Source organism: Branchiostoma lanceolatum, chromosome 6 (genome assembly GCF_035083965.1).
Source record: "Branchiostoma lanceolatum isolate klBraLanc5 chromosome 6, klBraLanc5.hap2, whole genome shotgun sequence".
NCBI lineage: Eukaryota > Metazoa > Chordata > Leptocardii > Amphioxiformes > Branchiostomatidae > Branchiostoma > Branchiostoma lanceolatum.
The window spans coordinates 10,882,264-10,895,974 of NC_089727.1; the positions used below are offsets into that span (position 1 = coordinate 10,882,264).

The following is a 13,711-nucleotide window of genomic DNA, read 5'->3' on the forward strand; positions in this document are numbered from 1 at the left end:
TAAAAAGAGTTAAGCATAAGCATGAGACCTACAGGTCTGCCAGTCTCATTAATGCTGAGAATGTCCCCGGTGACACTCTTGTGATGTTGTTGTAGTCGAGGAACCTGCATGCGGAAGTAGATCCAAAAGAAAAGTATGTTATAATCACTATGTAGTATTGTACGACAACCACACAATCAGCTATTGTTTCTAGACACTGGATTAATATCAATATTGAATTGCAGTAATGTCACAGTGACGTATAGTACAGATAACATCCTCTGGTCGCCACAAAACTAATGCGAGCGCGCTAAAAATAGATGCCTGAATTTAGAGATCTAAGTGATCACAAATGTTTAAGAAACAATTCGAACAAACAGAAATATCATAATTAGTGAAACATTTTATAGTTTTGTCCTTTCAGGAGGTAGGTGGTCTTGTTTCAGGAGATGGTGTGATTCGAAGAAAGTTACACATATTGCAAAATAGATGTTTGAATGAAAAAGAGTCAAACTTCTTCCGCCCGATGTGCTAAAGGAACCATCAAGAGGCCGAGCAATGGTGTCACTGCCAGGTCTGTGACTTAACCCGGCTCTGTACCACCCGATGATATGTACTAAACGTCACACTTACAGCACGGTCAGGGCATGGCAGCCTTGTAGGGTTTCCGGACTAATAGTCGAGATGCTGTTCCTCTCAAGCTCCCTGTGGAATCATTCACACAGAAACAAATGGATCTTGTCACAAGTCTGTGCAGATATTAAATCAAATCTATTATATCTGATGCTTTTGGCAACTCAATTCAACTCTCTTAATTCCTCTACATGAATACCACATAAAGCCTTCACAGCAGTCACAATTGCACATTCTTTAATACATGGATATCTGAAAGGCGCGTAGCTCGGGGATTACTAATGCTGCCTTTAAGTTAGTTGATCTCTTTGAATTCACCATTGGGCCGGTACCCAATGGTACCCTGCGGACGTATTAGAGTTAACGTTGCATCCTCTTATTAGCGCTTCCTTTTGAGCTACCGACAATACGCTCTTCTGGGACACAGGCAGATTCTTAAGTAAGTGCAACACTGAAACTTGAACACTTCTGAGTTCGTCTTGGGAGGAACCAAACAACGTGTGACGTCGTTCACACCACTTGTAAGTGTTACAACACATGCGCATTCATGGAGAATACTACTTGTAAATTAATGGCTCCATCATATATAAAACAAGAGTAAACATTTCCTCCAATTAGCGTGGAAGTTCATCATGGCTGCGTTAGAGCATAACATTATGGAAGCAGAATTAACACACGATTTGTGAATTAAGTAAGTAGCTGTAAATACCAGGCCCGCCAACCTTCATTGAAAAGAGACGGGGCTGGTACAGCCACCTTTAACCCGGTTCTCATGTGACACTCGGAAAGTGACGTGTAACCGGGCCCTCATGAAGAAGGCCAAAAGACTAGTCGACAATGTGTTGAGTCCAATTTGTGTGTTGGAGTAAAGTAAAACTGTCTCTATAAGAGTAAACAGTGTTTAGACCGCAGGGAGGGGTATACTCACAGCCACTCGACTGTCGGCAAGTCCAGGCACAGTGTAAAGAGAGACCTTTCATCCAGAAGATTTTCTTCCATCTCCCTGATAGAACGAGATAAGTGTTTGATGTGTTCGATGTATTATCTTACGTCATTTAGATACGAAAGGACGACCTCCTGAAAGTCAGATAACACACAAACAATAGTTTTCTCAAGCCAATAGTTTTCTAATATTCCTAAGCTTTCTTCTTATAGCAAATGAATATTACTTTGAGCCATATCCCGTAAAGTATAACATGTCGAAAAGCTATGACTTACAGCCAGTGGAGTCGTTCTGGACCCGCCAGTGCGCCGGGTGATATAATTGATAACCTGTTACCCTCCAAACCTCTGAAATGGAAATTGAAGAAATGTCAACGTATCTATTACCGACATGTGTACGGAAGACACAACATACGTCTCAATGGCATCACATAGATGGCGTCCTCTGGCAAACGGTCAAATAGTTGTTGCATGCTACAATGCAAATAAATTGCAAATATCGGACTTCTTCCTCGATGCGTTTTATATGCGAACCTGATAGATGTCTACAATGTTTGTTGCCCTTTGAACAGTATTAACTGTAATACTTATGTGACACAAGTATATCTCTACTCACAGCCATTCCAAATTGTGAAGGTCAGCAAACGTCCCAGGATTGATGTTGTCTAATTCATTGTAGCCAATGAAACTGCAGAAGAAATTAGCAAACTTTTAAAGTAAACTAAACACGTATACACTTGATACGGAGTCTTCTATAACTTTAATACATCACTAGTACATGGGCATTAAATCCATCAACACCCAAATGAACAAGATCCCACGTGGTTGCCACGTTATAAATCAATTATGTCGCTAGAATGCAGAGTACTCGAACAGTAACAAGGGAGTAAATCCCATCGCGGCAGATCAAAGACGACCGACACGTCGTCCTATAATAGGTCCTTCATATTCCATCAAGACTGCATTTGAAGTCAGACCTATAGAAGTGGGCACAAATTGAGTTTTGGCGTTGCGGGCTGCTCTCGTGCTATCACTATGGACACATAATACAAGGCCACACAATAAGGGTCAACGAATAGGTTGGAACAAATTTCATTGCTTACAAAAACGAAATGCATAGGCGACTTACATAAGATGGAGATCTGAAGTAGTGAGTGCATTCGTATCTGAAGCAGTGCATGCATTCGTAGCTGATTGATTTCATTCATACAAAGCATTTTTCTTGGGTGAAAATGGGCCTTTCTTGATTTTATCTTAATTCAAATATATGTTGATTGTTAGGTGAAAAATGTACTGATTTGGGTGACAAGGGAAGGCGACGTTCTGGATTGTGACTTCTTCAGTGTATCTTGCCTATAGCACTAGACAACATGACTCTGCAAACAAAAGATGATTCTGGAAGAAAACGCGGGTATGTCATCTTACAGAGGCTGTGTCCTAAATTGGATTTAAAGTATGACATAACAGACAACAAAATACACAAAGCGTAAAAACTTTTTTTTTTTTTTCATCAATGAGATTCGTTGAGCGCTCTGTCAAATCGCTCGGTCGCCAACGTGCCGCGGGTTCAGTTAGATACCCGCTAAAAAGGTTTCTAACTGGAGTAATTTGATCATGACTGATCTCCCATTAAAGCAAAGAAAAACTATACCTGAACCCAGTATTTTAGCCTGTGATATACATGTACATAAGCACCATTCTGAATTTGGTAACAGGATGGTTGGATAAAGTAGCATTAACAGAGCCATTAAGACTTTACGGGAAACTTGTAACAGAGCGTGATAGCATGGATAGAGTGCTAATGCCGATACGAAGTGGACTAAAACACTAATAATCAAATATCAATTAAAGTATTGCTAGATTTGTAAGAACAGGAGAATGACGAGTACACGGAAAAGTCAACTTACAGTTTCTGAAGGTTTTGGAGACCGGCGAACACAGACACCTCTATGAGGGTGATCTTATTCCATTTAAGGTTTCTAAGAGAGAATCCATGCATACATTTGTAAGTAGAATTGCATACCTTATTACCTCTGATTGTATCATACAACATATCATACATATTTACTTCCCTTTTAGAATGGTAGGGATGTTAGGGAACATGTTCTGGATAGTTCCAGACCTTTCAGCAGCGGAGTCAATGCGCCTGATCATAAGCTAGACAGTGTTACTATATATCCAGAATATCTTTAGCCAATCAGAAGCCCACATTTGATGTTGTTTTTGAGGCCATCATTCCATTGGTCGGCCAACAGCCTTGCTCACTCACTGGTATATTCGTTGATCATAGAAACGGCGCATGGTGTCACCATATACATGTACACCTCGAATTGCAATGGAACGTTAACCCTTAATTGCTTTTAGATAGTTGACAGCAGCGTAGGATAAGAAATGAACCGGGTTCCACTTTGCTACTTACAGGGTTTGGAGATCGGTGAGATTCTCGAAGGGCTGACCTTTTAGCACTCCCAGGTTGTTGACTTGTAGAAACCTATGTAGTGGCAGGAATGGAATATTATGAATATACAATTAAAACTGAATAGAGTTATGTTTTACCATCTACTAGGAAACATATATGTATTGGTGACGTGTTAGAGGTAAAGGTTTCGAATTAATGTCTGTGTTTTAAAAGTGTTATTGTTTTGTGCCTCTACGGTGCGAAAGTGGTTTTGATGAGTTTCTACCAGATGGGATAATTCAATAGAAGTTTATTGCAAGTTCATGCCCGTGGGCTAATTGCAAATACATGATAAAAACATAGGAAAAACATACATGCGTCAGTAAACTGTGTCTGACTTTGCTGTAACAATAGCTTACTGGTACTATATACAATTGTTGGCTATATCTAAATTAGCTGGGTTTAATTGCAACGCTGGTCTATCTCAATTATTGATCCCTTTAATCCTCCTTAAGATATTTCACATGTTTAAGACACTTTGTCATTAATTGGAAAGAGGCTGAATCCGCAACATGTATGTGTTCTTGCAGTTGGCACAGAGTACATTTAAGTATCCAGGAATAAAGTATAATCGTGAGATCTCACAGTTTGGTGACTTGTGCAGGGATATCCTGAGGTACTTGAGTGATGTTCTGTGCGTCGCAGCGCAAGGACGTCCTTTGGGTACACAAGCAGGGCAGCGGAACTGTTGCCAGCACTGAAACAGAACCACTTTTATAGATTCATACATAACGTGTCTTAGCTTTGTTAAGTTTATGCCAAATTAACCGACAAAAAGTGGAGCTGTAGTTCGTTTACTGACTAAGCCACTAATTTTTCGACATCCCGTGTCTGTCCTCAACCCCAGCATTGAATTTCTGCATAAAGACAAAACGTTTTACACATTGCAGTTAGTTCACTTTCGAAGGATACGCATTCCTACCATCCTATCTATTTCCTCAAAGGAGAAATGTTTAATTTTGTACCTTATTCATTAAATCACTTTTATACATATACAACTGCTTCTTGTCAACATGTGGTCTACCAACGTCAGTTTGCATTGCGATTATATCATATTTTCCATGTGAGTGGTGATAACCTTTCTAGCCCATCTATCTGAACATGCGTGTTGCTAAGTTCTGTTCTGGAGCAAATTCATTGTTCCATTGCCGCAGGGGATTGTGGGTAAGGTCAGAGGTAAAGGACACCCAAAAGTAACAAAACGTCTTGACACAAGACTTGTTTACAAATGAGGAAATCTTTACCTGAGACCACAATAAGTCACGATTGCAGGCTTTTAGCCACGAAAACAAGACATTTGAATCATGGCAATATACCAGACGAGTGAACTTACCACAGAGAGGAAGGTCAAATCTAACTTCTGCTCCGGCGTACTCTAGATCTGTAATGTCTTCTTCGTAAAATTCACCCCATTTCTCGTCGAACACTTCGGCGGGGGTGTTGTCGTCTGAACAATATAAGCAGCGTTAAGCCTTTGATTACAGACATGACCGTTGCATGGCACTAAAGCATTGCTCTAAATTTTGAATTTCATAGGTGCTCATCAACGACTTACGTCAGGCAACAGTATTTCGCTACAACGTTGAACGACATGCTACGTTGATCATGTTCTGCAAAGCATTTCGTTTTCTACATGTATATTGAATAAATACGAGAACAATTGCAAGTAAATACCGTTGCTTGTCTTTGCTGCGGCTTTTCAAAAGTTTATTCAATCGCTCTTGCGTATTGAAATGAGATTTATTTCTAGCGTCCCAAAAAATTGTTATCTATCTCAGCGTACATACCAAAACGATATACATGGAATTCAAAATATCAGATAGTGAAATATACGAATCTATTTCACCAGTACGTTTCTCTTTTAACTATCAACTACTTATTATCGTCAGTTGGAATTTGGAATCTTTACCACAAAACATTTCGTCTTCATTGTTTCCACAGTCGTCCTGGCCGTCACACTGCAGCTCCTGTGGTACGCATTTGGTCAGGTTACCGCAGTGGAACTCCCCTGAAGGACATAGGGAGGGTTCTCTACAGTGTAATATCGCCTCAGGGTCTGAAATAAAAAGAGAAACACTGATGCGTAAAGAAATGCCTATGTATTTTCCTTGGTGACCCCCCCCCCCTATATCTTGGTTTGTATCCATGTATCATCATTATCACCACCATCATCACCACCGTCATCATCATTATCACCATCATCATCATCATCACCGTCATCATTATCACCATCATCATCACCGTCATTATCATCACCATCATCATCGGCCTATGTCCATCTAAGTCGAGTTTACAGTTAATTAAGATCCAGTTTTAGCTGGCATTGAGACTAGCTGGCTATGTTATATTTATCGCAACTTGTGGTGAGTTCGATTTGAAAGGATATGACTTTCTACCATCAGATGATAGTATCATAACCACTGAATAAATCCTACAACGTGTCGATTATTATTGCGTGCAATGCCTCAAACACCATTATCATCATTCCGATATTTCCAGTTCATCAACTATTAGACCTCTCATTCTGTCACACTTCTCAGCCTCCACTGCAATTTCCTATAAGTGAAATGAATCATTCTTCCGTCAATCCAACTTGTGCTCCCGCCTTAAAGTCTGGAGAGTGACATCACCGAAACTACCAGAGTGATAAATTGCTGATGACAATGTAATTAATAGAATAGAATTAAAAAGAACTAGAGTTCCACGACCTCATACCTTCGCCAAATGATTTTAACCTTTATGACTGACGTATTATGAGACGTGTTTTTCATCAATTATAAATCATACCAGTTGATAATCTTCTCCACCCAAATAACAGAAGTTGTCAGAAGTATGAGCTTAACAAAGAAGGTTATGCTAACATTTATCATCAATTATGAAAATGATGTCCTTATTAGCATAATTTAATTCAACGATGATCACATTCACATAACTCCCAAATGCCACAAGTTGATGAAATTGTCATTGAGTTACGGGGTAATAGTACTTTCTCATTAATTATGCAAATTAGGTCTTCATTTGCATATTTTCTATCTAGCAACATTCCTCTCTTCCTCAGTTACAAATGTCACATATTTGAAAAGTCATATAATGGAACACGGCTGTTTTTTTAAATATCCTAATTAATTATGCAAATCAGAATTTGATTTGCATAATTATTGTCTAATCATATAAATATATATATAATCATATATATATTTATATGATTTTCTAGGACATTCTGAAAGGGTCCATTATCGGGTCAACTACACAACGTGGAATCATCATGAACGTGGACGCCTCCCCCGTCCGCGGTGAGTACAAGTGCGAGATATACAGAATGTACGTCCAGGGTGCCATAAGGTACCTCCTGACTGTTCATGATGTCACTAAAACCCAAATACAGGAGCTAAGCCACTGTGTTACCCAGTACCTCAAAAAATGGACCAACATGAAGAGGTCATCTAACCCGAGCATAATCTACCATAGTCAAGGGCTAGGACTCACTTCGGTGGAACAACTCTATATGCAACAACACGCGAATGTAATAGCAACGGCCCTGACGACAGGGGACGACAGCGTCAGGAATGCACTTGAGGCGAAAGTAGAAAGGGAATCGGCTGTCACACGGAAGTCAATGGGAACGTTGGAATGCCACTCCATCGTCGAACAAAGCCTAACAACATTGTCCACCGATGATCCCCAAAACAGACAAGTGAACTCCCAGCAAACCAAAAAGCAACTATGCCAAATAACCAAAGCCCGGCTGCAAAAGGCCAATGACAGTAAACTCGAGGACCACTGCAGCACACTTATGGTACAAGGAAGATGGACAGAACTGCTGGAAGCCGAAAGAACTGACTTAAGTTGGAGAAGTTCCTTGCACAATGCCCCCCGAGGCGTCTTCGAGTTCGCTGTGAACGGGATGATCAACTGGCTCCCAACTCGGGACAACTTAGTCCGTTGGGGAAAGCTCCTCTCAACAAAATGCCCATTGTGTCAAGGTCATCAGTCACTTCGTCACGTCCTGAATGCTTGTCCAGTGGCGCTGACGGACAGATACACCTGGCGCCACAATAGTGTGCTGAAGGAACTGGTAACTACTCTACAGCTTTGGCACTCCATGACGGAGACTCCAGTTACAATAAGATGTGACCTGAGTCCTGACGTCCTAGAGGGCGGGACACACACAACAGTACCCCCGGACATCCTGCCTACCTCCCTAGTACCGGACATTACCATACAAAACACAACTGAACAGAAACTGACTCTGATTGAACTCACTGTACCATTTGAACAAAATGCCCAAGTAGCTGTAGATAGGAAAATGGCAAAGTACGAAAACCTTAAGGAGGAGATAATCTCCCATAGTCAATATAGTGCTACAGTGGTTACAATAGAGGTGGGGAGCAGGGGTTGGATTAATAGCGAGAACATTAAGAAGTTGAAATCACTGTGTCCTGTAGGCAGGAAGGATTGTGAAGTTAGAAAGCTGAAACAAAGGCTAGGGCACTGCGCCCTTTGTACGTCCTACGCAATATATTGCGCAAGGAACACCCCTGTGTGGGAATCACCGTCCGGGCTGTTTTCCAGCCGTTGAGAGCTATGTACATTTTGAGATAATATTATTATCATGTATCACTAACAGTGCAATACTTCAAATATCGTTAAACTTGTGCAATACAGCCTGTATATACGTATCGGAAGTCGGATGCACATAATTTTTACCTTGCACCCTCCAGATTTGTATTGATCTGAGTAAGGGGTCGGCCTAGGTTTTTAATTAATTCATCTTGTATGTGGTTGGTTTTAAAAGTGTGTCTTTTGTGTTTTACCTCTGCAATAAAGATGATTTTGAACTTAAGCTATCTACCTACCAAAACCACATGATTCGCCAACCCAATCTTGAGTTAGTGTTTTCTCATTTATTATGCAAATGAGGTCTTCAATTGCATATTTGATATATATTAATATTTCTCTCTTATTCAGTTACATGTCACATGTTGGAGAGCCCTTTTATGAAATTCGGCGGAAGTATAAACTTTCCTCACTAAATATGCAAATTAGATACTGATTTGCATAATAAGTATCTAATTATGTAAACCATCACTCCAGCTATCTACGTACTAAAGATTATGACCATCTATCAAGGCCTTCTTTAGTTATTCCCTTTCAAAGTTTGAAATGAAATCGGCTCCTTCAGTTAAAAAAAAGCCGCTAGGTGGCCCAAACCTACATAACTTACTTTCCCTCTAAAGAACTATCTGCCATTCTAAAATCATGACCACATGTACAGCATGTCCAGAACGCGAGATATCGAACCCGAAAGTTCTGCTGCAGTACCTTAACAAGCTGCTAGGGAGCCCAAAATCGAATCATTTCCCGGTCGCATCAAGACCCACCCAAATACCAAATATCAAGACAATCCATGCAGGCCTTCTCGAGTTATCCTGCTGACCCATGGCCACACACACACACAAACGCTATACGAAAACATAACCTTCTTGGCGAAGGTAACAAGTAGACCTGCCATCACGACTACCACAGAATTTTGGAGGGAAATGTGTCTTGTAACTAAGAAACAGACTTTATATAAATCATGTATAGATTAATTCCACATGACAGGAGGGCGGAAGCCAGGCCTTCTGGAAGATGACCCCAGGGTCACCAGACTGCCAGACTGAGCTCCCTCAGCTGGCTGGTACAGTGACTAATCCTGTTATATGACACATTTTAAAACTTTTCTCGTTAATTATGCAAAGTACTTCTCCCAAAATCTAATCATCTTGAGGTTTTCCACATACCTACCAACACACCAAATATGACAACAATCCATCCTGGCGACTTATCGTGTTCACTAACAGACACACAGACAAGCATAGAAAAATAACCTTCTTGACGAAGCAATGATTGCGCAGACAATTACAACAGTGGAACGGGATGATGATTACGATAAGGATCGTGCAGTTTTACAGACAATATGTACGTCATGACGTCGCAAGGGTAATAATAATGAATTACGTATTAGGCGGTAATTGAATCATGTATTAAACGGTAATTGTGTTGTAGGATGGTGCCAATCAGCCATTATTATTTAAGACGCTTGTAGAATAGGAATGATGCTGATTCAGCACTAAAAGTTCGGTATTTTCCAGTGTAGGAATTCTATGCGTGTCAAATGTAATGCAAAGTGGGCCTAACATTACAAGATATTGATTATACAAATAAGTCCATCATTTGCATATTTGAAATGAAAGTGCTATCATTCCTTAGTGGTAAATGATAGGACACCATACTTGCGACATATGTGCGTCAATTAAAGCTAACTATCACGAACGTAAAGAGAAGACAAATTTGCGCAGGGCGTAATAAACTCATTACAAGCAGATATAGGAGATTATTAATTTACCTATTTCTGTCTGCCTATAATCTATAACTATGGTGACCATAGTTAGATTTGGACCTATTTACATAATTATTGAGGAATAATCAGCGAGAAACTTGCAATAAAACAATAGATTTACAAACCTCTAGATATTTTACGAAGGTATGGGATCTTCGATTCCTTGCTCTATTCTAGAATGTACAGGCAGACAGAAATAGGTAAATTGATAATCTGCCATATCTGCTTGTAATGAGTTTATTACGCCCTGTTCAAATTTGTATTCTATTAACGTTCGTCCTTCAACTGTATCCGCCAATGTCATTTGATCTTTGCCCTCAATCGTACCGTGGCTTCATAACATCACCAGCCGTGTGGAGCACGTCAAAGGTTGTGTAGCGTGATACCAAAAACGACCTTTACGGGGATCCATTTGCTCGGATCTTGTTAGAATGGTCTCCGTCTCCTAGGTGTTCAGTTGGAAGTCTGCAGCGGTTATCTCGGTTCAAGCTGGCCCAGGGGCCGCCTGCACTTGCCTTACACTAGTTATAACTGCTCAGTCTCCTGGACTGTAGTTATTTGGATTATTCCATGCGATTTGTGCATTTTTCTAGTTCTCAAGTGGAAATCTGCAACGGTCATCTCGGTCTATGTTGGCCCAGAGGTTGCCATCGCTCATCTTATATCATCACTCAGTATTTTGGAGTGCAGTCTTTTGGACTGTCTTTTTCATGTGAATCTGCACGATTTATTCACCAAGAATCAAACAGGTCACCACGTGAATTTATCATGACAATACAATATTTAGTGACTCCTGAACGATGAAGGAAGGATCAGTGACGTTGTTAGAAACAAGTTTTAGTTATTCTCCATAAATTTGCACTTCAGACTAGCTGTCTCCTCCTTCATAGAATGTGAGTCAAGGGTCACAGGGCGTATCAAGTAAGATTGTAACCTTGTGTTAAGTGTTTTGAAAGAATGGTGAGACTACTCAAACCTGATGCACCGATATTTGTGAGTCAGATTTTTCACATGTATTTATATAAATAGGTGTGAAATGTGTGTCGATTCGTATTCACCAAAGCCATATTCAAGCCATATTGTATTATCTACATGTAATACTCAATCTGTGCGTCCAACGTTTCAGTGAACCTGAGTCCTAGAAAAACACAACATACCTATAGGTGCTGCGATTCAAAATAGAGCATCCTTGAGTGACATACAACAACGTTTCAGGCCTTTGATAATTAAAGCTAGATATTTGACTTATGGTCCTGTTCGGAAAAAGATATGTTAGAAAAGTTCTATACAGACACGCCACAAGTTTGACAAAATTAAAATTTCGTTACAAGAGTGTAGAACTTTTAGAGAATGGTTTAATACCTATAAGAGAACAAAGTGTTCGGTAATATATCATCCGGAACTCGGAATATGCGCATGAACACCAAATTGAAAACGTCTGCTAGCGCTTGGCAGACTCCTGTGCTGAATTGGGGAAAATGTTTGACTCGTTCTAGTTGGACATATATTTTCACTCGGAGATTCCTTCAATCTCGCTGTCTCCGAGTGGTCTCGTTAATGCGCCTTATAACGTGTGAATCAGGATAACAGGCATGTGGCCACGTGACCAGTACGTCTCATAAAATCTGAATCACTGCCCCTTACTGGAATTCTTTCTAAAATATTCAGAAGATACGGATAAGCTACTATGAGCCATATCCTTAACTTGATATATTATGTAGGATGCTCTGGTCACTAATGGAGTACAGTTGAAAATTCTCATAACGCTGGAAGGAAACTGCTTATTTTGAAAATGCCAACATAGCCACTTCCATCCTTCTAAAGCAGGCGCCAGTTGAACTGACCCTATAATATTAATGGGCTATAGCTATGTACAAACTATGATAAAACGGGAAATTGACATTCTTGATAATTCTTTGTGAGAGCGTTAAAAATAAGTCGGGCCAACTCCACGGCAATACGTATATTGAAGAGGTGCAATAAAACATACAATGGTTTAATGTGTTCACCCAGCAGCATACAAAAATGGGAGTTAATGGCACGGTATGTCTTCCCTCGTTCTCTTGTAATACCGGAATTACAGTCGCGATTTTTACGAGATCGTGGAAGGGAATAGCAGTGAGAACCAGATTCCCATTTGGAGTATGGGTTACGGGAGGAAACCAATAAATGGGAAGGGTCGCATTTCTTAATGGTGAAAATTACAAAGCAGCAGTTTAATGGTGAGTAAAACTTTGTGACTCTTTATGAGTAGACAAAAACAAGGAAATATATCACCTCCAAATGTACGGTCTCTATTCATGGCGTTCTACGCTATAAGGATTGCATACTAGGCATAAACTATCGTAATATGAAGCTTCCCTGTCTCCAGAGAGAAAACGTTAAATCTTGGGGCTAGCCTACATTGGACAAAAGGTTTACTAGAGATGATCCGACGTACGTTATTTGACTCTATCTTTTTTCACGTGGGGTTTTGCCCAGATTCGCCGATTTGCACGCGTCTATTGTTCAATCTCTAGTTCATGCTAAAATGAAGTTAAAGTGGCAGTCTAAACTTATATTGCCGGTCAAAACTTTGTTCATCATCGCATGTGTGTATGCGGTGTGTGTGTGTGAAAAGAATAGAAATTAATAAAACTTGAAGAAGAGCCGCTTTGCCGGAGTCAGTTCATAAATTGGCGTTTGCAGGAATGTATGAATAAGTAGCATTTTCCAGCAGATACCCGTCTGTGTCAGCCTGAATTACAATCTACCGCCGGGCAGCAGTTCTTGTAGGCACATGCGGAGAAGAAGCTATTCAAATCATCCCTCTAGCAAGCGTGTCGTATTCTGCTATTCAACAAATCTCAGCACATTTCCTAAAAATTAGACAGACATATTCAAAATATGAATAGCAACAATTTTGTGGAAATACACGTGGAAGAAATGTATGATACGCTACTTCACTGATGGGTAACATTGTCAGCGAGTTTCACCCAACCTCGACGTTACGTATAACACGAATGTCAAGATATTACTTCCTCTGCCTTCAGTAATCGAATTTCGCAGCCCTTCTGTAGCGTGAAAGTCGTTCCAAGGGCAGAATAAGTATCAAAGCAATATTTTTTCATTAGTATGGGAGGAACGGTTGACAGCGGTCCCGTTTGTATCAAACTTGTCTGGTCTGTGAATCAAGTTTTACCAGCTCAAAATTAATGCGATACCAACGCGCTTGTTCAAATTAGAATGTGAATACTGCCACACAAAATGGGGAATGTTTCGCCTGAAGTTTGAAGATAACGTTCCTTTCGAAGGCCTTTCATTTTCACAGTTTTGTT

General features: G+C 40.2%; 1 protein-coding gene across 2 annotated transcripts in view; it reads right to left on the reverse strand.

Moving 5' to 3' along the window:
- Positions 1 to 13,711, reverse strand: part of LOC136436542 (relaxin receptor 1-like) — a 40,547-nt gene that overhangs the window by 5,878 nt on the left and 20,958 nt on the right. For both annotated transcript variants that reach the window (XM_066430588.1, XM_066430587.1), the window contains exons 4-13: positions 5,922 to 6,068; positions 5,346 to 5,459; positions 4,598 to 4,709; positions 3,974 to 4,045; positions 3,462 to 3,533; positions 2,171 to 2,242; positions 1,831 to 1,902; positions 1,541 to 1,615; positions 613 to 684; positions 33 to 104 (exon numbers count right to left, since the gene is read on the reverse strand). In XM_066430588.1, coding sequence (XP_066286685.1) covers positions 33 to 104; positions 613 to 684; positions 1,541 to 1,615; positions 1,831 to 1,902; positions 2,171 to 2,242; positions 3,462 to 3,533; positions 3,974 to 4,045; positions 4,598 to 4,709; positions 5,346 to 5,459; positions 5,922 to 6,068 — 880 coding nt within the window. The remainder of the gene's footprint in view (positions 1 to 32; positions 105 to 612; positions 685 to 1,540; positions 1,616 to 1,830; positions 1,903 to 2,170; positions 2,243 to 3,461; positions 3,534 to 3,973; positions 4,046 to 4,597; positions 4,710 to 5,345; positions 5,460 to 5,921; positions 6,069 to 13,711) is intronic.